At 37.0% G+C, this 25,419-nt stretch overlaps 4 protein-coding genes across 11 annotated transcripts in view; 2 read left to right on the top strand and 2 right to left on the bottom strand.

Annotated features, from left to right (window-relative positions):
• Positions 1-688: 688 nt before the first annotated feature.
• Positions 689-8,023, top strand: LOC121307471 (phosducin-like protein). Its single transcript, XM_041239641.1, has 4 exons — positions 689-796; positions 3,526-3,709; positions 4,071-4,252; positions 4,766-8,023. The coding sequence occupies exons 2-4, from the start codon at positions 3,538-3,540 to the stop codon at positions 5,327-5,329; spliced, it is 918 nt and encodes a 305-aa protein (XP_041095575.1). The 5' UTR covers positions 689-796; positions 3,526-3,537; the 3' UTR covers positions 5,330-8,023.
• A 6,631-nt stretch (positions 8,024-14,654) lies between these two features.
• LOC121307475 (60S ribosomal protein L28) lies at positions 14,655-16,207 on the bottom strand. Its single transcript, XM_041239643.1, has 4 exons — positions 16,117-16,207; positions 15,815-15,938; positions 14,931-15,049; positions 14,655-14,781 (listed from the first exon to the last, which is right to left on the bottom strand). Exons 1-4 carry the CDS (start codon positions 16,195-16,197, stop codon positions 14,692-14,694), a joined length of 414 nt encoding a protein of 137 aa, XP_041095577.1. The 5' UTR covers positions 16,198-16,207; the 3' UTR covers positions 14,655-14,691.
• Positions 16,208-17,471: 1,264 nt separating this feature from the next.
• Positions 17,472-24,039, top strand: LOC121307481. Of its 4 annotated transcripts, none has more exons than XM_041239655.1 (8): positions 17,472-17,619; positions 18,614-18,804; positions 19,083-19,191; positions 19,704-19,795; positions 20,047-20,146; positions 20,599-20,720; positions 21,259-21,480; positions 22,276-24,039. In XM_041239655.1, exons 2-8 carry the CDS (start codon positions 18,714-18,716, stop codon positions 22,380-22,382), a joined length of 843 nt encoding a protein of 280 aa, XP_041095589.1. In that variant the 5' UTR covers positions 17,472-17,619; positions 18,614-18,713; the 3' UTR covers positions 22,383-24,039. The 4 variants fall into 4 exon arrangements, with proteins under 4 accessions (XP_041095589.1, XP_041095590.1, XP_041095591.1 ...); XM_041239656.1 differs by having other exon boundaries at positions 17,472-17,792; XM_041239657.1 differs by having other exon boundaries at positions 17,472-17,820; positions 21,259-21,417.
• Positions 24,040-24,079: 40 nt separating this feature from the next.
• Positions 24,080-25,419, bottom strand: part of LOC121307485 (myomegalin-like) — a 52,976-nt gene continuing 51,636 nt past the window's right edge. For all 5 annotated transcript variants that reach the window (XM_041239661.1, XM_041239662.1, XM_041239664.1 and 2 more), the window contains one exon: positions 24,080-24,256. In XM_041239661.1, coding sequence (XP_041095595.1) covers positions 24,218-24,256 — 39 coding nt within the window. In that variant the 3' untranslated portion in view covers positions 24,080-24,217. The remainder of the gene's footprint in view (positions 24,257-25,419) is intronic.

Here is a 25,419-nt window from a genome sequence, read left to right as displayed (position 1 = left end):
ACTATTAAAGGCGCTATATAAAAGTAAAGATTATTATTTATTATAATTATATCAAAGTAAGGATTCGCATATTATATTACTCTGGAATGTGCCATTTGTTAGTTTTGAGCAGTTTTCAATAGAAAAAATACGACTACATGTCAGGGATGAACGAATCAAAACTGTGTGTTACATATTCCAGGTATTTCCATTTGACATTCTTTATATTTGCATATATCCGACAATATATATATACCACATTTAACGAAAGCTATGAAGGTAGGGTGTGCAAATGCACAAACTAGGTGGGGCAAACCAGCTCAAGATTCTAGTGAACAGCAAACAAAATACTGGACCTTTAACGGGCCGCTATTGTATATTATTTTACAGAGAAATATAAAGTGCATTCTAAACTTCAACACTGAACATACAAACATATGCTGTGCTACCATTTTCCACTTCTCTTTCCTTACCCTCGCGTGAGTTGACCCAGGAAAGACGCCTTGGTTCGGCGGTTATTGAAACTGGCCCATGTTGGCTCCATCAGTCGGCAGCACCGTGATGTTATTTAAGTAGCAACCGGACCAACATGGCGAACACAGGGGGTCAGTTTCTCAGACTTTTCCGCGTTGTAGCTCGTTCCCCGCCTACATGACGGCGATTGTTCCCCTTCTCTCTCATTATTGGATATTGCAGTCGGTTACAGTTCGTGTCTATTAGAACCGGATGTTCGGTTGTGTTTCTCGACTGTCTGCAGCTGAGGGAAATCAGAGGGGAGCGATTTATTACCTTTCAAACACATTCGGTACTCTTTGTGGTAAGAATTAGTATTTGGTATTATATATATATATATATATATATATATATATATATATATATATATATATATATATATATATATATATATATATATATATATTATTTCTAAACCATTGAAGATGTCCCTCTGTCTACACATCTTTATTTGCAAATAGTGTCTTTTGAGTTCTGATGCTTCATTCTCTACGTGTTCATTTCGAGCTAAGAAGAGACGATTCTTCGGCTCCTGTCTAATCCTTAAACTAGGAATCTTTTCAATGTCATTTCCTGTGTGATGTGCACTCTCCAGGCATTCATGCATATATAGGTAAACAAAGTACATTTAGTTACTTTACTCTAAATTTGAAGCAATTGTGACGACACTATTCGCATGGGCATTTATTTATGTCAGTGTATCTCCCGTAATTAGGGTTGCCACCTGGCCCCATAATTCCGGAACACTGTGAGACAGAACAGGATTTTGAAGTTGCCTTTAAACTGAAGGAAATCAACATGTGAATTGACCCCTAAACCTTTGCTAAATTGATTCTGGTCATTAATTATCTTGAGACAGCATGACAATACAATAATAGCTTTTAACAAATGAAATAAATAAATAAGTACATCATCAATATTTTAATATTTTTATTAATAGTTTTAAATATATATTTTAAAGTTTATTTATAGTTTCTAATAGTACAACACCTTCTCCCACTGAAATCATTAATACTGAGCAGCTGTTCACTATTCTTGACACCAGACAACGTGAACACTGGATCAGTGTTGTTATATAATTGGGAGAGTCAATGTAAATTAGGGCTATATATTACTAATTAATAGGATATAAATAGCATCTTTTAAATATTGAGAACTGAAATATCATTTTGTACAAAATAAAATAAATATCTTGAATAAACCTACACACATGTTTATTCAAGATGCTTTTTTTATTTTGTAAGATTTTAATTATCACAATGATTTGGATAATTAAGAAGCAGTATAAATTAAGCAAGTGCTTGGTGCTCAATTCACGTGTTTATTGCTTTCAGTTTAAGGGCAACTTAAAAACCATGTTCTGGAATTATGGGGCCAGGTGGCAACCCTAGCCGTAATCCTTCTTAACATTGTTCCAGTTAGTGGAAATCCAAAGGTAATGGGATTAGCCATGCCGTTAAGACCAATATTCAGTGTTACATGTTCAAACCTACACAGGTTATTCAACGGCTGTCCGTCACATGACAGATTAAATGAGCAGTCCTCTCATGTGACAGATTAATTTGTAACGCAAATCCCTGACAAAGGCTACCGAATTATTTAGAGGCTCAGCTGGGACACATGCTGAAGAGATGGCCGATGGGGAAAGGAAAAAACTCGAATCTCTGTTGAAATGTAACTTTTACACAAAAAAAATGTGTTTACAGTAGTCCCTCGCTGAACCGCACATGTTGGGAAATAACGAGGTGTCTGTGTAAATCATTGCGCTAAAATAACATTAATGTTTTCTCTGTAAACGTTACATTATGTAAACACATTATTTATTACTAAATAGTTATCTTATTACTAGCTGGGTATATTTATTGGGGGTTAAAAGGGAACTGTTCATTCTAAATCACTAACCAGTGCTCAAACCATCACTATACAAACTGCATTTTAGGGCAGACCTGAAATCTAGAGATTCATCTCCTATTAATTAATGCATGTCTGTGGGAGGACGAATGGGGGTTGAGCACAATAGAAAGGAGTTCATTAAGGTTTATCAGTGTTATTTAATCTACTAAGGGCCAGCAGTGTGCTTTTGAGCAGTACTGTAGCATCCCAGTTCACAGGAGACTTGACCTTTTAATAAATGTACTGCACACCTACACTGCTGATAAGTAGCTCACTAGGTTAATAATGAGACTATCAAGAAAATGGGAATGGGCAAATGTTAATGGAGATGCCAGTGTACCTTCAAAGGGACCCCTTTTTTGTTTCTTTTTAAAAATGTGCCACCCTCGCTATGCTCTTGAGTAATAGGCACATTTTTGTTGCAAATGGCGGCAATTGTTAGTTGTTCAATACATTTATAATGCAAGTAGTACTACACGTCTTGAGTTTTAGAGCTGGACTCCTTTATGAATTAAAGTGCTTGTAGTGTAGCTAACAAAATGTAATAAATCTAAAATTAAATAGATTAAATTTGCTATATGGATCTCAAGCGTGCAGATTTGAAAGGTATACGTTTTTATATCAAACATGTTTCGTCTTTTTAAAAGATATCTGGTACTGCACAAGGTTAAGGACAGGAAAGGAGGCTCTGAAGAAGTGGAGCACATCTGAAAACAAGGCTTGCAAACTGAGATTCCTTTAATCTAATGTAGTGCTGTACCAGGTAGCCTTTTTTAAATGAAAGTACATGTTTGCTAAAATTATTTTGTTAGTTACAATCACTTTAAGCAAGACAAGGTGGGCTTTTAATTTTTTGTTGGGAACGGGTTCAGTGGTTTAAATAGAGCACCTTTATCCCAGAACACTCTACGGAAAGTTACAGTAGATGTCGGTTTTCATAATCTTATAATTTATTACAAGCTTAAACACATGCAGTGCTTAATTCTGTTAAGACAAATTGAGTATATTCCCAATTAAATATGTCCATTTATGAAGAACTGTAATAAATCACCTGAGTTGAGGTTATTGGGGTCTTCAGCCATCAAAGGACACATTAGAAAGCACTCCTCGGGAGCTTCGTTTTCCTCTGTTTCATTTAAGAGCCCCGTAACGATGACAACCCTGGATGACAAACTGATGGGGGAGAAGCTCCAGTACTACTACAGCAGCAGTGAGGATGAGGGTAGTGACAGAGAGGGGGATGGGGCTGAAGGGAAGAAGACCATCCACAATCCTGAGGTTCTTGAGATGGATTACAGCCAGGATGGGAGCGCTATTAATACTGGTACTAAAACAAAACATTGTAGACCGTGTAACTGATTTCTGAAGCTACTTCTGATGGTGAATGGTGAATTTGATTAATCTGTACCCAGACAAGATCAGCTGGATTTTATTAGAATATTTTTCAGCCCTGGGGAGTAACCCTGGATTGGGTCAAACGCCTATCCGTAGTTATCCCAGGACTACACCTACAAAAAGGTGCTTGATGCAATTCAGGGTAATTGACCAGTGCATGAACCTCTTTTGTTCTGCATCTCAAATGCTCTTACACCACTTATCCCCAGATTTTGATGCTCTTTACTGTTCAAATTGCAATGTCCTGACTCAGTGTCGGTTATAAAGGGGCCGGGTGTTTTGCTTTGCAGGACCGAAAGGTGTCATCAATGACTGGCGTAAATACAAACAGCTGGAGAATGAGCAGCGGCAGGAGCAGCGCTCAGAGATGGAGCTGCTCATCAAGAAGCTGTCCCTGACCTGCCGCTCACACCTGGACGACGAGCGTGAGAAGGACAAGGAGAAGGAGCTGCAAGAGAAAATCAACGGGAAGGTGAGCGGCCGGGACACACATTTATTCATCACGGTGGCAGGACTTAGGATTCGGGGTGACTCCACTAAAAGGAGGGAATACTAAGGCTTCAAAATGAATTGCATGCTGCATTACTGTAATTGCAAAAATAAACCTGATTTTAGTGTCTTCACTAGATAATGTAATCTGTATCTACAGTGTTTTTTGATTAGAACTGATCATGTTATGTAGCAATGTCACCAAACATAATTGAGCAATTAACATGTGGTCTTAATGTTTTTTTTTTCCCAGTTATCTGGGTATTCATTACACTTTCAGAAACATTTGTCCATTCTCAATAATAAACTAAGCTTATCAACTTGACACCATGTACACATAGCATTTTACCCCAATGCTAAGTTTAAAGCTTTTAACTAAATAATAAAAATAAAATAGGGAAGTTAATTTATAATCTCCTACATTTACACTGTACCCTTTGAACTGAAGTAAGTCATTGAATACGACCCTTAGTGTTTTTATGTGTTTGAATTTTAGGTGACCCTGCAAGAATACAACCAGCTTCAGGCAGAAAACGACAATGAGGACTTTCTGCAGCAATACAGAAAACAGAGAATCGACGAAATGAGAAGGCAGTTGTACAGCGGGAAGAGATTCGAGCAGGTCTTTGAACTGGAGAGCGCAGAAGAGTTCTTGGACACAGTAGACAAAGAGGCAAAAGGCACGCTTGTGATGATTCATATCTATGAAGACGATATCCCTGCCTGTGAGTCGATGGCGGGATGCATGATATGTCTAGCCTCTGAGTACCCTCTTGTTAAATTTTGTCGGGTCAAAAGTTGTGTGATTGGTGCCAGTGCCAGATTCACTGGGAATGCCTTGCCTGCTCTGCTGGTCTACAAGGAAGGAGATCTGATTGGCAATTTTGTGCGACTCACAGATCAGCTTGGAGAAGACTTCTTTGCAGTAGATCTGGAGGCTCTATTGCAAGAGTACGGCCTTCTGCCAGATAAACATGCAGTGATCCCATCCTGTATCCGAAATGCCTCTGCCATGTGTTACACACACAGCGATGAAGACAGCGATCTGGAAATTGATTAGCTTAAAATGGAAATTCAAGTCTGTGATATAAGCAACAAATATGATTATGATCCTAAACATGTTTGCAGGAACATAAAATCTGTAATAATGATGTACTAACACCTTGATCATGATGTGTTTATTTATTTTTTATCTCTTAAAAGGTTGTTTGTTTTTTCTATTTCTCTTCTGTATGTAAGTCATTCCCTCTTTATTGACCTAGTGATCTTGACCCATGAGCTGAAGGTGTGTTTTCTTTGAAACATTCAGCTTGATGTTGATATAGCTAGCGCCATTTTAATATATCAAATGCATTGCTCATCAAATAAATTGGATCCACATGTGCTCCAATTTAATTGACTGAAAGCACAGTTTTAGATAACATGTGTTCAAGATTTAAGCCTTCCTCTCAAAAACAAAAGACAAGCCCTCACCACGACGAGACATAGTTTGCTTACCTTGGGCTACACAAATGTAGGGTATGTGTTTTGCATAATTGGAAAGATTGGTTAGCATTGTTTTACAAGCAGGTTGAGTCTTTTGTTGTCAACAGAAATCTGGCAGTGGTGGAGGGGAGGTATTTCTGATTATTGATCTAATGAATGTTACATCAGTGATTGGGAATCAATTATTTAAGGTTGGTTTAGCAACTTCTAAATCACCCAGTGTGTCACCTAGACTGTTAATTCAGTGTATTCGTAGAGGTGTTGCTAGGCACAGGTAGATTATGAAAGGCAGCTCAGGTGCTAAAACAGTCGCAACATCTCATTAGAGCATGCAGTTGACTTGACACCTGATTATTTATGAAGCAATAATCTAATCCAATCTTAAACTATTGCAATACCAATATTCTGCTGTTAGTAAATACCTAGAACTTTTAATGTAAATGTTTATTAACAAGGGAGCTAACTTTTGAGTACTTATGTGGTTTTGGAAAGTACATTTTCAGCCTTACTGTGTAATTATGAGAATAATTCAAAGGTAATAACATCTTGGTATGAACCCAATGAATTTTGTACAGCGAAGCTACAAATGAAAGCCTGTGGGGCCACAGTTCAAACCTCCTGGCTGTACAATCATAGTCCTTCATTGAGAGTTCCCCTGAAAATGGTGATAATTGGTTTTTAAAGAAATCTTTCAGTCTAGAAACAGTACAGCAATGACTAAATCACAAGGGCCTGCCCTGTTTGCAGGCCACTTCACTTCTAATTAGAACTGGGAGGCTCTTGTAGTGCCAGTTGCTGTGCATGGCATTGTGTTTGCTGAAAGTGCTGTAACAATGTTGAGTGGAACTACAGTAAATGTAAAAACCATCCAGAGTGACAGGTCCAGCCTCTTCACAATGTGCTTCAATCAGATCAATAAAAGAGCCTGTTTTTAAAAGCCCAAGTCGATGCATTCAACCACAGCTGCATTGGGTGCAGAATGGAATTAACAATGTGGTCTTGTGTGTGCTCCTGTGCTTGCAATCCAATTTCCTTATAGGACTGCTAGTTGAGGTTTTCAAATCCATTTTCGTTGTGGGTAATGCAGCTATTTTCAAGCTGCGTTCTATAAATGAGAAGTGGCTTTCTGGTGCCTAACTCCCACGTAGGTACGGTACCTTGTATTTGTGTCGTCTGAATTAACGTAAAAAACTAATGAAAAAACAAAGTCGTCTATTGTAGTCCCATTGTTAACAGCCTTCCTCCTTGGTTTTGTGTTCCACATTTATAATGTTCTGCTGTCTACACTGATTGCTGCCCTCCCCTGGTACCTCAACACTTCACATGCTGAACTGATAATTGGGAGTCCTCAACTAACCAGTTGTTTCTGGTTCAGCAAACGATTGGCAATGACCATAACCCATTCTTTCTTTCTAATGTCATTTTGAATTCCATGCTGGGATTTTAAAATGCCTGTTTGTTTTTCTTTCAGCTTTTACACAAGGCAGAAAGGCATTCCTGTTATGATTTTGATAAAATAATACTTTTGTTTAAAAGCTTTCAGAAATGATGTAAACCACAAAGCAGAAGGTGATTTCAAATTATTTTGTTTTCTTACAGTAGACCCCTATTGTGCTGTAGATATACTGAGGAAAGAATGCATGTTTTAGAAAAGGTTGGTAGAGAGATTTACTATAACCTTGCATGTTGCTGAGATACATTTAAGAGAATACAGGATGTACCTGACTAGCATAAAGTAAAATAAATGTAGCATTCTAGCTCCTGTTTCACCCTAGTGTATTGTAGGTTTATGACTCTCCAGTCTAGTGTATAAGCATGGCATCACTCTTGTATGTAAGTGTCTTTTTAACCAACGCAGAACTTGTGCATTGAACAACCCCAAGCAAGGACATGCAAGTCATTTGATTTCTCTTGTAATGTAGAATTACACCCTTGTTTGTTTTTATAGCTATACTGTACAATGTTGAGTTTGAATGATGTATTTATTACAAGATGCATCTTGATGTCATGTGATTGCATTAGTTTCCTTCTTTGTGGTAAAGTGGAAGCTCTTGTGTACTTTACTGTACGTCTGGGAACTAACATTTTAAACCCCTTTATGTGAATGCTTGTTACAGTACAAATGGTAATGACTAGTTATTTTGCTTATTTATGTACTCCAGTCAATGTTGTATGAAGGGACAAGCAGTTCTTAGTTTTATACCTTTTGTACATTTTAATGGTTCCTACTAAATTGTGAGAACTAAAATGAAATAAAGCACAAATAGAGCCTCTGTTGTTTGTTATGCATTTAAATCTGAGATGTTATTGTTATATGTATTTCACTTCTGAAATGCACCGTCTCGCACAGGGACAAAACAACATAGAAAGTCATCAAAAGGGTATTTTTACCACCTTCAGAAACAAGCAGCATGTGTGGTGTATAGATGTGGCTGTGAAACATTCATCTTCTTCCTGAATGCAGTTTTTTAAATGAAGGTTTAATCACGATTTCAAATCTGATAATACTGAGTTATTAACCTGAAAGATTCCGTTAGCTACTATAAATCAAGGACTTCCTGTGCTTAACCAATGTCCAGGCTGCTGTTCATCAATAAATGTGTTCCAACAAAAAACGCAGAATAGAATCTCTGGTTATATTGAATCACCCATGTATTGTAATCCCATTCCCTTTTCTGTTCAACCAGTATATTATTGAGTCAGCCTTATTATGTGGTCAGAATGAAGGTAAATATGATTGAAAGGGTTTTGAGTGTGTGAAACTCATGTTTTATTTAGAAGTGTATGAAAACATAGAACCTTGTTTCAAACAGGTTACCCTTTCTGTAAATAATTAATAGCTAAAATATGTAAAATAAAGTTTAACAATATGAACATAGCGCCCAGGATTTACAGTGAAGGTCATTTTAACCTTGTATTGAGGTATTTTTTTAGAAGTTGCCATATTTCTCAGAATTAGAGGTAGAACACTGCTTTTAGGACTGTTGGTTAACACACTACTCGGCTAAGGTAATGCTCTTATGTTTATAAATTGTGTTTCCGTAAGGTGGCGCTTCCTTATCTGTTTAATGCATGTAAACATTTCAAATCCTAATTGTATTACTTATACAAGCTAAATCATAAGTATATAGCGCCCCCAGCTGACCAGTTTTTAAACTACATGTACTCTGAAATTACATTTCTGAGTTTTATAGGACAAATTAGATTAGAATGCTAAAGTGGGTTTGAGTATCCCTGACAACTGAATCGTCTGATTTATGTAATGTGTGTGCTGAAAGTGGCTGGGGTTTCTAATGTAGCGTTTTGTTATGTACTGTCAAATGGTTTGAATGTACTTTATTTATCACATTGGACATGCATTCATCACTCTAAAGGGATACTACCATTGTATTTGTAATATTTACCTTCTTAGCTGCTTATCTGGTATGTAACCTGGGTCTCTCTTTACGGGTATTGAATATTACAGTATTCAATATTACATCACATTTCTGCTTTCAATTAGCTATTCATTCTATGATGATTTCTTTAAATAATGTTTCATTATTAAAAGAGGCTACACAAGTGTTCAGATCTGAAGAGGAAATATACACCATGTGTACTTTATGAATTGTTTAAATAGGATCAATATTTGATTAATGCAAATATTTACTTTGTCATTTTTGAAAAATGGTGCTACAGTAAAATCAAACAAAAAGATTCTAGATTTGTAAAGAATATAGTTTGAAAAAGAAGTAACAAGCATGTTCATGTGTAAATCATTTTATTGAATAATACTGTATTGGAGTTGCAGGTGGATTTACATGGTGAACAGTTTTTAAAAATAAAACATCTCATAGTAGTGCATGAAAAGGGTTCTGGCATTGAATACATACATATATTAGATTTACATGTCATGTTCTGCAGGGCCCTGCCATTTATGAGGTCTACCTAAAAATGAAACATGGTAACAATTAAAGAACATTTAATTTAGGTGTAATAAACAAATACTACATTTCATAAAAGTGCCATTGTTTTAACAAGAAACTAAGACATTAGTGTTTACAGAAAGCCTTTTTCAGAATCAAAGAAAACAATACATAAAAGCAACACTATCCAATGGACAACTAAAAATGTAATACATTGCTGAAATCCTCTATTCATATCGGCCAACAGTAACACTCAAACTGCGTGCATGCATATTGGCGCTCAGATGATCAATGAAGTACCACCGTGTATATTATTTGGTATACAGACAAAGAAATAGGTCACAATAACAGCAAACACAAATAAATAAAGCAGTTTATAATGAGCAGCTGAAGAGGCCAGTTCCTGTGTGCAGCTCCTCTATGGGGGTCATGAGCACATAGAGTGCGTTCCAAGAGGTGGTGCGTGTCGGAGCCCAGCCCTGCACAGACAACAGGCAATGGAGGGGTTACACGGGCTTAGAAGGCCATTTAGAAGGCTTGTTCATGCAAACTAGAATGTTTGTGAGCAGGATGACAAACAGGCGGCCCGGACACCGCAAGAGAGTGTCTTAACCACTATGCAAAAGCACGTCTGCATTCATAGTGCTTCTTATCTCTCACCACCAGGGGGCAGAATCCGTAACGTAATTTTCTTTCAGATCAGTTGTGTATCAGGTGCTTCTATGAATGGAGAAAGTGAAATGTGAAAACTGAGCTAACTCCCGGTCATTGCGTTCCTGTCCATTAACAAGTGTTTTTACACTGCATCTTTGCCGCCAAGCACTGTTAGGATACCTTATGGAACAGTCGATCTGGAATCTACAGATTCATGTTACATCCATATAAACTCATTAGCATGGTTGTTTCACAATACTTCAAGGGCTATTGATGAATTAGCTGAATGTATTTATAGTTTTATTAGTACACTTACTAATATGGGCTGTTAAAAAAAAAAAATGCGTTCTATTTTATGGTGACCCCGCAAACTCACATACTAGTGATGTCACTTCTGCTTCTACTTTCAGTTCTGCCTCCTAATGTCCACTTATTAACGGAATGTGTGAAATTACCATTTTCTGTCCATTCGTCCCATATATGCTGAAGGTCAGTATTCGATGGAGCACTCCCAGGGTCTGTTTGAAAGAAGGAAAGTTAACTGATGGCAGTGTTACTGTTTCAAACGGCTCTGGGGGGTAGAGAAGAACGTATTGATTAGGTACGTCATGTGCTCACGGGCAGATCTCTATAATCAATTACTCACCGCATTAAACGATCAGTCTCTGTTTAGGGTACAACGGAAGTTGTGTTTTACGAGACATGTTACCATTTCAAGGAACTATGGACTATAGACCCTGATTAGCACTAACCTTGGGATACTTAATGTTAATGTAAACTAGGTAAGATAGTGCTAAATTAGAACTGATTTTACAGCCAGCATGAAATGCCAATATGTGGCCTATTCTAGGAAAACCCAGCTGATGGAAAGGATGCTATACTTGTCATGCAGCCAGCTCTTAATACTACTTTGCTGTAGCAATCTGCAAACTGAGGCTCTTGCTAAGTCTGATCTGTACAGTTATTACAGGAGTTATAGTCTATACTGCTTATATCTAGGTAACAGCGGTTTAGCATAGACCTGACAGCTGTCACTTGATAACATATTTCACACTTATTTGAGTCATGATAACAAAAACAATATCAAAGATATACACTATAACACACGATTCAGTCCCTTTACGCAGGGCGTTTTAACTTGGTCTGGAATATAATTTTAATGAGGGTGCCGCTGATTAACAAGCTAATCAATAACATATCAATTACAATATTTGCTAACTAAAGTACAGTGTGGTTTTCATCACATTAATGCAATATATTTCGTATTTTGAAACAACGGGTCTCTGGAATGTCCTAATGAAGAATAGCGAGCAAGTATTGCAGTTGAATAAATAATTCATGCCGAAGCCGCAACATATTCTATGTTCACTATGTTCAGCTTTGAAAATACAGCGATTACAGACCACGTTTGAAACTACATGATACAGCATTTCAAAAGTATATTTCTAATGTGCAAGTGTTGCCATAGGAACTCATACTAACCTCTTGAGTGGTTCCAGATTAGATGTTTGAGTTCTCGAAGGGCCTCCGTCAGATTCTCTACTTTTTCGTGCAGATAAACGTTTTCCTCTCGCAAAATATTGATGGTGTCCTGCAGTTCAAATTCGGTGCTGAATTTAGGAAAAGTAGCAATGGCACAGAAAAGAAACGCGGCCGTTATAATGCACATCGTGCTCCTGGTGTCTCACCTGTGAGTCTGCAGTTTCTCAAAGAGCGTTATGCACTCGTATCATTATTTAGATGAAAAGATCTTCTTGACATTTCTCACTACTCTTTCCACTCAGGGACAACTGAACTGCTTTCATTCAACGTGAGCATCTGTTTATGGATTTAAATCTGTTTTAAAACACGAAGATGTGACAACGTACTGCTTTCGCTGATTTTTTTTTTTTTTGTCAGGGGTGTTGGAATGTCATTGAACTATTTTTACAGATCAATTAATTACGTCTGCTTCAGTGACGAACAGCACCCAGCTGTGAGACATTGCTGGATGTAGCGCAAAAGCGACCTCGCTTTGCAGTGCACACTAATAAGTGATACAATATATTTTATTTCACACCTCTAAAGTTTGGATCAAATATTATCTGGGCATATACTCATGCGATCCAATAAAAAAAAAAAAAAAAAAAAAAAAAAAAAACACCCTCTAAATCACATTTATATCACTTGAACACACATTTTCAGAACTTCCCTCCTCAATGTATTATAAAAGGAAGTCTAAATGTACATTTGTATTGTATTATTTTGCCATATTAATTTATATTTTACTGAAATTCATTACGAGTCTGTGGTCGTGTTCACTACAATTGTCAACTTAATATGCGATTTATGTTCATATCAACTGATCAATTAATTACTGAAGTATATACACTGTGGACAAAAATAAATAATACAAGATTATAGAACACTATTAAACCCTAGATTTTAATCGTCAGAATCCAAACTATTATTTCGCTCAGTTGATTTTAATTAATCAATCAATAAACCGGGGCTTAGTTTGAATGAAGCTGTCGTTAATTGTTTCCTGAGGCAAGGAAACGATGTGTGCAATTAAGGAGAGCAATGGCACTACAGATGGCTTGCGTCCTGTATAAAGGTTAGCTTTTTGGGTTAAGGACAACAACAACAACAACAACAAAAAGGTTGAGAATAACTGCTAGATGAAATCATATTGCAGGTCATGTTAAAATGCTCAAAATGTTAATACTGTCAAATGGTGTTGACGTGATGTCCCTTTGTGGTACTCGTGTTGCATATTCAATCAGAGCACGTTTCCGCATTTTTAAAATAAGACAATATTGTAGCTCTATTTACATACCATGTCATGCCAATGTTGTTTGGATACAGTCATCAGCATGGCTAATCAGATATTCGTTGATCCCTTACAGCACAAGTCTATAGGATAGGTGAATGAACGTGTAGACACCTGGAAAATCCAGTTTTTATCGCTTCTATCAAATCCTGAAGGGCCAGGCGAGTGCAATTTCGATCTACTTGTGTTTTAGCCCCTAACGTGGTGATCGAGATATTTCAAACTACAACAGTCCTGTGCATCCAACAGTGCTATATCTAGAATAGTATTTAATTCAGGGGGTAGTCAAGTAGGCTAAAATGAAGATACTGCATATATCTATATCTATCTATCTATCTATCTATCTATATATCTATATATATATATATAGATAGATTAGATAGATATATATATATATATTATATATTAAGGTGAGGGTAAGCAGTCTGAAGGTAAACACTTAATACTGTAAATTATTGCAATGATTTTTAGTTAAGGGAATAACAATTAAGTTACCCACTCTTTCAAGGGCAGTTATTTTTCGTTTTAGACCCAAATTTTGAAAAAGGTAACTCCATACATAGGAAAGGTCTTCATCAATCAACATTAACAACTGATGTCCTTCTTAAGCCCCTTACACACTGGCATTCTCAACCCAGGTCAGAACCCAGTGGCATGTGGATTGGCTACGTGATTTCACACTGCTTTTGATAAAGCAGGGTTGACCTGCGACAGACGCATGTGCACAATCTGCGTTATTACCCCGGAAGCAGCTTGTTACCGACGTTTCCATCCAAGCTTCTCTGGATTGAACCATTAGCCCAAATGTTAGAGCAAATGTTTCTTCATCCCTGCTGCAATCTGGCTCATGGTGTGTCTCAGGAAACTAAAATATGGCTAAACAGAAACATTTCTTGCAGAAGTGAAACCTTCACGCAGCCATGGCTGTTGGTTATTTTGTCTCGCTCAACCTAGGTGAAAGCATATCATGAGGTGGGTCGCTGGGACCCAGGTTAACCTAGGTACATGGTTTCACTCTACGCTGCATTTTGATCCAGGTAGGAGTGCCAGTGTGAAAGGGGTTTTAGTATTAAAGGGGATATTCTTCTGCAGCTGACAGAAAACAGAGAGCTCAATAGCAGGAGTAATTCTTGTACTTTTCAACATATACCACATAGGATTAACCTTGTTTTCAGAAACACTGGACTTGGGTTATATTGCTTGTTTGTATTATTGTACCTGTACTCATAGATTTCAATCTTACCCCCATCCCATCTGCTCACCAACACGTGAGGAAATAGGACTGCATGATATTGTGAACTGCAGATACCAGTTTTGCACAGCACATTGCACATGTAAATATTTTACAATAAAATAACAAAAACAATACACAAATGTGACTGCTAGTTCAGAGGTACCCTGGTACCTTATCCTATATAATAAAAAAGCAGCAATTTTCAGAAAAACACAAATTGAACATATTGATTTTGTGCTCCACCTAGATAGAAAAAAAATAGGTCTCTGTCTCACAAAATTCTCCACAGCTCAAATGTGTTAGCAAATCTTTATTGACAATATTTAGTCAGTTTATGCTGTCTTGGCAGCCCTGGTGCGCTTCTTCCTTACAACCACTGGCTTCTGGCTCCTTAGAATGGCGCTAGCACGACGCAGAGCAGCCTGCAAGAGGGAATTCCTGATGTTAGTACACTAAATACATGACGCAGACTTCTAGCAAATGCCATTGTCACGTGATAAACTCACCAACAAATGCAGAATCTGATCGTTTTAATGTAACTGAATGTCTAACAGAAACCAGCATCACTTACCATACGAAGATCCTTCCTGTAGCTATTCTTGCGGATGATGTGGCGCAGGCTGTTCAGGGTAGCACGGGAGTTCTTGTTGATGGTGATCTTCTCATAAGATGTGGCTGGTTTACGCTGACCTAAAACAGGACATTTCCAATTTTACAACATTGAGCTTTTCCACTCCTCTCCCACCTTATCTATGACTTATTGTAAAAAAAACATGTACATTTAATAAATCTAAAATCACCTCAACATAGACAAACAAAAAGGATAACTATGCAAAGAAATTGTTTACACATGCCGCAACAATAATTTTATTTAAAGTGATCCCCCATCATGGCATCGAGTACCAACTTAGACATTAGTATTATGAATGAAATCCCCATGACATAGGTAGACAGGCACCTCCACCTGTCCCCAGTTTGCTGTGCTACAGAATTCCCAAACCAAGTTTTTATCACAATGGGATAAGCAGTTCTATGTAAAACTCAAAACTTTTCTGAAATGTGGTATACTTTACGCAAGCATGACACTTTGTGCTAGGGAATGGCATAACCAAGTTTCATCACGACTGGATATGCAGTTCTCTAGATATAAATAAAACCAGAAAGTCTGAACCGTTATGTAGCAGATGAAAAAACAATACCACACTTCAGGAGACCACTGGAAATCCCATCTATAACATTGTTTATTAATATTAAAACATGTGTTTGCAGAAACACTTGGGAATGGATTTCTCATTTACTGTACAGCTGCAAACAATGATCCAGTCATTTTACCAATTTTCACGGTCTACCTGCCCTTTTTTCTCCAATTACCTTTTCTACTAATGCTTGTAATTTTACACTACATTTCTGGAAGTGATCATCTGAAAATCTTACACACATGCAATAAATATTTACCTGCACGCTTCTTGAGGACTACCACTACTCCCTTTCCATCAGCTGCAGGCTCCACACCAACAGTTTTTCTGTGGACAAGCCCATTGAAACGGAAGGAGTTCTTGGACTTCAGGTTATTGGGTTCCTAAAAGATTGACGATTAAAGGAAAAGGGGCATTATAACTAGTTTACACAGCAGTCTGCAATCAATATATCTCAGTCTATCAAATCTGAATGTAAAACACTACCAGCCATCCACAAAATGGACAGGCAGCAATTTAAGATAAACACGGTGTAGGATTGTGTAGATTTATGATGCTTACAGTGCTGTAGGTCTGCCCATTCCTCTTGATGAGGAAGCTGGAGCAGTTACGGATAACCATCCACTGCAGATGAGCAGACATTTTCAAACACCTAAAATAAAGATAAAATAGACTGTAAGGAAAAACGTGACACGTACAACTACATTGCTCCTGTAAACTGAAGCCATTCTTTAAAGCCAGGGCAAACACATCAATGTATTTTACTTCAGTCTGATAAACAAGTACTTTACACGACTATATTGGGTCCAAACGGCAACTGTACATTATCTCAGGTAGTGTACTATTATTAACATCGTTGCAGGATACTGGTAAGCTTATGGGCAGCTTCTAAATTAAGTAAAGCAACAGATATGTTACTAATTTAACATGCTCCCTTCGAGTTCAAATAAAACGACCATTTACTGCAGGCTTTGAATCAGAAATACTAGAGCAGCGCAGTAATTAATGCAATAACCCTGACAAATTCCAGCAATGTACTCTGGTCTTCATCCAAAAAGCACCTTTTATTTGCGACGGAGCACAGGACTGGGCTAACAATATGTGCAAGACGCGTTTTAATAACAGGTAGAGTAACAGTTCTTGCTGTAAGAACTCCCAGAAACAGAATGAATTGCACAGCATAACTGAACCCAAGAAAGCACGCATAACACATCCACTCGTGCAGCGTTGTTTTATTTTATTTTTTGCTTTTTATAGTAAACACTGGCAACGTCATTTTTAGGGTAACGTTGTGGCTGTATACTATCGGTTTGGGAAAACAATACAGTTTGCTGTGTGTTATTTATTTGAAAGCATGCCTACCAGTCACAGCTGCGCTGCTGTAAAACTAATTCAACCGGGCCTGCCAAAGGTAGGCCTCAGCACACCGAGATGGGACTTAAGTATTTCGTGTAAAGATGCGTCTGCTCAACTCAGAAGTACGTTACTTGAGTTAAATACTTTTTCAAATGCATCACTTAACCGTTTTACTGTTTTAAAATGTGATCCACAACTGAAGCAGGACACGAGAATAGCTGTATAAAAGGCAGCAGGAATGCGAGCACGTTACCTTCCAGCGGCCGAAGAGAAGGAAAGGAAGGAAGCGGGTCCAGAGCAGCCTTTTCACACATCACTCCGCAGGGCCAGGGGGCGGGGGGAGTTTTCAGACAGCAAAACAGCTTGGTCTGTGGCTGCCTGGTTTTTCATATACCACTAGGACTAATATTAATTAAAATATAGGGGTATTCTGTAAAGTTAAGTGTCATATATATATATATATATATATCTATCCAGAATTGAAACATTCGTACTATTTTATCTCGGAAAGATTTTGTTGAACATAAGGCGTGCGGCAATAACGGCGTCACCTCCACGCGCGGGTTAATTACACCATTAAGCTGCGCTGTTTATGTGAAATTGAGTTTATTTTACTGTATTGTTTGGTTGTTTGGGACAATAATAAAAAATAGAAACGTGAATTTTGGAACACGACACAGCAAGACAATGTTGCAGTACACCATGCCTGTTAGTAACACTGGGTTTCTGAATATTTGTGATAGACTTTACCGACCGGCTTGAATTGAAGTGAACGTGTCTAAAAAAGTGTGCATTTTGTTTTACTGATTTGATGAATTCACGTCATGTTGCAAAGATGTCAATGTCAGCTGTGCATGCCATGGGATTGACTGCTCACTTGTGTGAGTGCGAGGCTAAACTTTACTGCTAGTGGGTATTTACTTGAAATCGTCAATTGAGATCTCTCTCTCTCTCTCTCGCTCTTCTCTCTCTCTCTCTCTCTCTCTCTCTCTCTCCTCTATCTATATATATATGACATCATATCATATATAATTATAATTATGGTAATAATAGTGTGGGTGTGTGTGTGGTGTCTATAATATAGATCTTATATATATATCATATATATATAATATATATATATATCATATATATAATATATAATTTATTACGAATGCTATGTTGTTGCATAAAATGGTTCATATCACCCTTCACTATGCATGCCAGGTATTAAGAATGCTTGTTGTCAAAACCGCACGCAGTGACATGAAAGTGGTTCATAAGCACACTGCACTGCACTGCCAGGTTTGTTCAAATAACTGCCACTGTCTGCGCTGATGCTAAAAACCCAAGACCCAGTGAGTGAGATATGATAAAGTAGTGTTGTGAGATATGATAAATTTAATAGAAACCCTGCCCTTGGATTACTAATGTAATAGTTTCAATGTTATAAATTAGTTTACTGGTGAGTAGAGTTATCTTTCCTGTAAATATAGAGCAGTCTGCAGTTTTCAGCAGTCATCTTTCCTAGACTGCAGTGTTGAAACAGTTAATGTGTAAACTCTGTTGAGCCATCGTTTGGGTTTGCCCACTGCCAGGTATACTGCTATGCAGTGAATGCTTTTCCACCACACCAGTGCAGAGTTGATTTTAGTCTCTTTTTAGAATTTCGTGAACAAAGTGTTTAAATTACTGTATATTACCAGCAGTTAAATTTTTTTAGGGCAAAAGCTGATGAAGAGATGACAGATTTATAATTTGGTAAGATCCGAAGAAGGAGGACATCACAGAATTCATAAGAACCACTGTTCCTAAGAATAGAGATGGAGGAAGGAGAGCAGTTGGATGTGCTCGGGGAACAGCTTTACAGCATCATTTATCCCAAGTACTCAGACATTGCTGGAAAACTGACAGGTAACTGGACTATAAAACTGCCGGGTTTACAATAATCCAAACAGCAGGGATAAATAGCCCAGCTCAACATCACTTGACACAATTCAATGCAGTGAAAATAGATCTGTGTTGAGCATTCACTGTGAGATTATCTTAACCTATTTTACAATATAGCCATTTCATGAAAATGTATTTACGTCATCAATATAATACTACTGGCACAATATTGGGCTTGCAAATAATCTGACACCAGTGGCTCAAGATATAGAATGAACTGAATATTCTAAACTGTTTCCTAGGAATGCTGTTGGAACTCCCAGCGTCAGTAATAGAAGAGATGTTAAAGGATAAAAGAATGCTGAGTGATGGTATTGAGAAAGCACTTTGTGCTCTTCAGTTATCAAGCAGGTAAGTTCCAGTGAGTTTTGGTCTGAAGTGTATAAGGAGAAGAACAACCCTCCCACATCAAACTGAAAGTATTGAGCTAAAGAGTCTGCAACTTCAGACACAGTGTTATAGCCAAGGCTTTAAAATTTTACTTCTCATTAGCACCACTACTGTTTTTGTGAAAGCACACTTCCCCATTCACTCCCAGTGTTACAGATATTGTTGCATGTAGTTTTGGTGTACAGCACATGAATGTAAAACCCAGCAAACACATGTTTTGTCAGTGTTTTTCAGGAAACATTTTTTGAGCAATGTGATCACTCCTCTACAGTTCAGAAATGAAGGAAAGTATTAGAATTGTATTGACCGGTGTCACTGCGATAATAAATGATACATACACTTACAAATATCACAACACACTGCATCATGCATGCAAGCCACATTGGTCCTGTGTTGGAGATGCAATCTAACGAGAAACAAAGTATACTGTTGTATAGTCATATAACAGTGATTGGTTGTCTGTTTCTCTGCAGTAATAGTAATTCTGAGTCCACAGACTCACTAGGGGAACGTCTCTACAATCTTATTGATCTCTACAACACTGGTCACAGTGAGAAGATAACAGGTTAGTTCTTAAAGTTTTACACCCAGAAATTTGAGTCTGTCAGATCTGCAGTCTTGCCCGTCTTGACTGAAACTGATTTGCAACAGGGATATGCAGCTGTATGTATAACACAGTACAGTAATAAGCGAGGGACAGTCTATTTCCGCATGTGTTTGCTACATATTGTATATGTTTGAGAATTTCTGTCTGTTTTAGTGCTGTTCCCCAGTTGTATTGGAAGAAGTCAGCTGATTGAATTTACCCTGCTTTAGGAATGCTGTTGGAGCAGAAAAAGGAAGACATGAAGAAGTTATTTGTGGATTCAAAACTGTTGGAAGAAAATATTAATGTTGCATTAAAAACACTTGAACAGTAAGCTGTGATCTGTTAATTTCCTAAAATCATCATGCCTACAAAGCTAAATGTTTCTATATCACTTTGCTATTACTTAATACCTTTCTTTAGCATTGATAATTGTCTATTTCGTTTCAGGTTTACAAATAGACAGTCATGGCAGAGATACATACATACAGTATTGGTGGACATGTACCTTCCATTTTAAGTTTCTAGACATGCCAAAGCCATCAGAACTTAACAATATATGTTTTTCTGTCCGCATTTCAAAAGGAAACAGGCTCAGTGTTGTTGTTTTCATGTGGTGCATTTTTATGAATCATCCTGTAAATAGAATGAGGGGCAGCAAATAATAAGAACATATTCCCATCGAGGGGTTCTGCAATGTCATAAATCACAAGAGAAAAGCTTGAGCCATAGAAACCTGCAATGGAATCATTGTTCATATTGTGCTTATTTTTTATGATTAGACAAAACCGGATTGAGTTGGAAACCCCCATTTCATCAGAGTTTGATGAGAAGGAAAAGCTGGGAGAGAGTCTGTTTGCAATGATAGAGGAAATTGATGCAGAGAACTGTGCAGACATTACGGGTGAGAGCAATATTGCCCTGTATTACATAAAACGCTTTACATATCACAGCTAATCGTTTCCAGAGCCCCAATGATTTAATGCACTAGGTTTTTTCTTCTCATATTACCATAGATCCTGATTTTGAATGTTTATTTTTGATCAATTTAGATTTTGTAGGATTTTGTTTGTTTCCCAAAAGTACCGTTATGGTGAACGTGGAATCCTGAGAATCATAATAACACTACAGTCAGTGTTTATCCTCTTGTACTACCGTACCCAAAGACAGTGGAAGCACAGCGACATACCCTCCAGTAAACAGGTTGATTTATTTAACATATACCCTACTGGGATAAGTTACAGCTGGACTTTGAGCATTTTACAGCACTGGGGAGTCACCCTGGATTGCACCAAACCCCATGCCCTTACTTATCCTTTGATTACCACCAAGTGGTTGAGGCAATCGAGGTGAACTGTAAAATTCTCTAAAACATAAAGCTGTGACTTATCCCGGGTTAAAACCAGGAAGCGCAAACCCTTAACCCTTTCTTTGGTCCTCAGGTATGCTGTTAGAAATGGACATGTGTACCCTGCAGAAGCTGCAGTGTGACAGGGTGGCTCTTGAGACTGCAGTACACAGAGCTCAGGCAGCCCTGCTTTCTTCTCCAGCGCTGGACACCGCTATGGAGAGTGACTTGGACAGTGAGACAGAGACATTGGGTGAAGAACTATACTCTTATATCATTTCTACAGATTTTAGAAAGTATGCAGACAGGATTACAGGTATATTGTTCAAATGAATAATTGCCTACATAAGGAAATCCAAATCCCTGCATGAAACATTCAGTTGATTTAAATACCGCTAGATAATTAAAATTATGTACTGTTATGAAAATCAAACATCAACAAGTAATACTTCCTATTTTAATGATTTAAAAAAAAGACAGCGGTATAGGCTAACTGTGGATTAATTGGTTGTACTTAAGCACACTACAAGTCTGTTATGCAAGAACAATGAAAATATATAGTAATCCCTAAAGGGGAACAGGGAAAATAAGCATTATAAGTCAAACACAGTACACATTATGATAATTGCAATGTGCTTCCTGATTAGAATTATTTAACACATAGCCTGCATATGAAATAAAACAAATAAAAAGTACTGTGCTCAATAACTTAAATATTAAATGCAAAGTCGGTATAGTAATATATATTTATATAAATGGAGCATGGTGTAGCAAATCAATACACCTGCCTTATACTTAAGAGAAGTGGCAATGGTGACTAGTAAGGTAATTACAGTAGAATGCAATACACAGAAACTGTAACATTGTAAAAAAAAAAAAATAAATAAAAAAAAATTGGGAGACATGAATTCTGTGCGCTACACCCGAGGGCGCGGTTAATTCTATAACACTACCGAGGGATTACAGTATATTGTGTGATGTTATGAGCGATCGATGTATAATGCACACTTGCATTGTGGTTGCTTTTAGTTCGCTGTATTGATTTCAGACATCAGTTTCAGTTGAGTTGCTTACTACCATGTAACAATTTTCTGCATGCATTGTCTTTCAGGGATGTTGCTGGAATTGCCCAAAAAACTTGGAGTTGACCTTTTAAACTCACCGGATAGACTAAACATGAAACTGGAGGAGGCTGCTTCAGTTCTTGAAGATATTTAATTTCTGTAATTGAAATCAGACAACAAAGTAATTGCACAATAGTAATGTGTTTTTTTCTGTGGAAAACTAAAATGTAAATACTAAATATGCTCACTGAGATTAGAATTAGTTTTGGTTCAGTCTTAGATAGCACTGCACTTTAAAAGTTATTTTCATGGTGATCATTTAAAGTATTAAAAAAAAAAAAAAATCAGAATTAAACTAATTCTCTTACTCTTTCCACTGGCAAGAGGAAAAGAGGTCATCACTACTTGAACAAGTGTGCAAAAAGGACTGCTGCAATTTTGTTTCATCAAATATTTTTTGCGTTGTAAATGTGCTTGAGATAATGTGTCCATCATCTCAAGCACGTTTCCCAATGCAATAACGATATTCAAACCTGTACATTTACAGGGCAATTAACAAACACACCATATGACAAACTGTTTGGGAGGGATGCTCGACACCTACAAAATGGCTCACACAATCATTACTATACATCTGGGCGGACTTAAGGCACAGAAGCACATGGCAGCCGAGCACCTGCTATCATCCCTGTATCAGTCTGTCAGAACTGCTGTAGTACAGTACATACCTCTAATCCCTGTGTGCACCCTAAATTGGTGCAAATCCAATCTAAAACAGTTGGTCAGTATTGGGGGGAGTCGTTTTAGTGTTCGTGATAGACAAATGCCCTAATTCTCTGTCAGCGCAGAAAGACAGCACGCACAGAGAACAGCCCCTGAGGCTGTAGTTACTGAACCATGATTGCTCTAATTACACCAGACTACATTACAATTAGAAAGTGGTTGGTTATGTTCTGTAGAAAAACGTAATTTTATTATAGGAAGTTTTGCATTCTGTGTATAGAAATAACATACATATTTGATTGCCTCATCTGCAGAAGTGGCAGGTTTATGAATGCTTTATTGTAAATATATAGAATACTTTATCAGATTATTGTAATATGGTGGTTATGGGACTTATTATAAACTTTTGTTAGTCATATTAGCATTTTATGTATATTTACAACAACACAGAAATTTAATTGAATTGACCCAGTGCTACGGTATACTGTTGTAAGGTTAATAAAATGAGGAAACAATGTAACCCTATTAATGTGCACGACCCCCATTGGTTAAATGTATAATGTAATTGGTGTATAGTATCATCAGATTCACAGGCAACATTCTTAAGTGCCATAGTGTTTCATACACAGCTTTTTCACTATCACTTAAGACACAGAGAAAGTTGGTTTCAAACTTAATTTTGATTTTAATGTGAAGTTGTTCATACACATTGACATAGTCGTACCTTTGACACATGAACTGTCTCTTTAAAAACAGCAGACAGTTCCAGGGGTACAAATTAGAAACTCATTTAAAATTAAATAGGTATGTTTTCTATGTAAAAATGTTTGAAGAAAAAATAAAATCGTAAAATCCTGAAACACAACAGCTTCATGATACAAACAATGCTTTGAACTGAAAGCAAGGCAGTAGGTATGTTAAAGAAGTAAAAATGTACTCAACCATTCAAACTAAACATTTTTGCAAAATGTACATAATTTTTTTTTACAGTACGTTAATAAAAGCACACTTTACAATATCAAAAGTATTTCAACAATGTAACTTGAACTTAACAATTTTTTCTCTTTTCTTAAGCATTGTTAAAATATTAAAAGCATTATATATATATACACACATATATATATATATATATCCCATCTTGGTGACATCTTACAAAGTCTTAATAGCTCCATTGGGAAGATTCTAAAATGTCAATTTTTTGATCCACAGATGAACAGGTCTGTCTGCTGTAAAAACATTTGAAGGCAGCTTTGTCGATCCCACAGATTAATTTGCATTTACTGAGGCTTCCTGTAGGGGCTGAATCTGTAAAGAAAAGTTCCATCAAACCAAGTTAATGCTTGTTTAATAGTAAAACTACCTGAATCTGCAATAGCCTGTACACACAATACACAATCTGAACCATACATTCTTTGTGAAATACACCACAAATCCGTAGGTGAAATGGGAGATCTTTTTTGCCGTATTGGTGAAACCATTTTAACATGAGACTTGTTGAATCAAATAGTTTCTTTCAGATTTATGTTTGTTGCCAATTTTAACATTACGTTTAGGTATTCTTTCCAGCTATAAACTGGATTACTTGAACCCATTCAATTTCTATCTTGATCCGAAACAGTTTAATGTTTAATAATAATCAATGGAATCTGAGGACTGACGTTTTGCACCCCTATCCTTGATAACCAATAAAATGTGCATCTTGTTAATCAACAGCAGATACATAACAAACCCCTGGAGGCAGTAAGGGATATGTGTATACCTGCTCATGACAGTGTATGTATATGCATGTATGAGAAAAATGTATCTGTTCTCTTGGTAATTCTAACCAAATCAAAACATATATTGCTTTAGAATAGGTAACACACAATCAAACTGTACAGGTGGATTAAAGCAATATACTGTGTTAAAGGAATGAAACACACATTGCCACACAACTCAAAGATGTATGGTTGTGGTTTTAAATAACTGAATGTTAGCACGTGGTTCCACTTCAAAAGCAAACCATACAATAGAGCTGTTTCAAATCTTTAAAATTATTTTTACCACAAAAAGGTCACGCCAACATGCACGAAAAACAAAAACAAACAAACAAAAAAAAAAAAATCAAAAACCTAATTAAACCAAAAAACTAACCTTCAGTGGGCGTTGGAAAGCCTTTAAGGCCAAAAATTGTGAAATAATTAGTCTGCAATGGCTCGGATAACAGAAGAAAAGGTTGTATGAAAATAAAAAAGGAAATCATTACAGAGAAGAGGTTTGAGCCACAGAACCAAAGCAGTGAAGTGTTTAAAGTGAAGTTAGGAAGATAAACACTTAACAAGTAAGAAGGGACATTGACTTTATGCATTGGTTGAAACTGGATGACATTTAGGGTACAACTGCACATCCTGATTATTAAAAAAGTTTATTTAAAGCTGGAATGATTTTTATTCAGGAAGACCACTACTTTGTGAACACGGGGTTAAATG

This window comes from Polyodon spathula, chromosome 56 (genome assembly GCF_017654505.1).
Source record: "Polyodon spathula isolate WHYD16114869_AA chromosome 56, ASM1765450v1, whole genome shotgun sequence".
In the NCBI taxonomy this organism is placed as follows: domain Eukaryota; kingdom Metazoa; phylum Chordata; class Actinopteri; order Acipenseriformes; family Polyodontidae; genus Polyodon; species Polyodon spathula.
This window is presented reverse-complemented; position numbering and strand designations above follow the sequence as displayed.

Coding starts and splice junctions, on each gene's coding strand:
- LOC121307471 (XM_041239641.1), top strand. CDS start 3,538: ATGACAACCCTGGATGACAAACTGATGGGGGAGAAGCTCCAGTACTAC. Junction 3,710..4,070: donor TGGGAGCGCTATTAATACTG/GTACTAAAACAA, acceptor TTTGCTTTGCAG/GACCGAAAGGTGTCATCAAT. Junction 4,253..4,765: donor AAGAGAAAATCAACGGGAAG/GTGAGCGGCCGG, acceptor TTTGAATTTTAG/GTGACCCTGCAAGAATACAA.
- LOC121307475 (XM_041239643.1), bottom strand. CDS start 16,197: ATGTCTGCTCATCTGCAGTGGATGGTTATCCGTAACTGCTCCAGCTTC. Junction 15,939..16,116: donor ATGGGCAGACCTACAGCACT/GTAAGCATCATA, acceptor TCAATCTTTTAG/GAACCCAATAACCTGAAGTC. Junction 15,050..15,814: donor AGTCCTCAAGAAGCGTGCAG/GTAAATATTTAT, acceptor GTCCTGTTTTAG/GTCAGCGTAAACCAGCCACA.
- LOC121307481 (XM_041239655.1), top strand. CDS start 18,714: ATGGAGGAAGGAGAGCAGTTGGATGTGCTCGGGGAACAGCTTTACAGC. Junction 20,147..20,598: donor GCATTAAAAACACTTGAACA/GTAAGCTGTGAT, acceptor TTTTATGATTAG/ACAAAACCGGATTGAGTTGG. Junction 20,721..21,258: donor GAACTGTGCAGACATTACGG/GTGAGAGCAATA, acceptor TTTGGTCCTCAG/GTATGCTGTTAGAAATGGAC.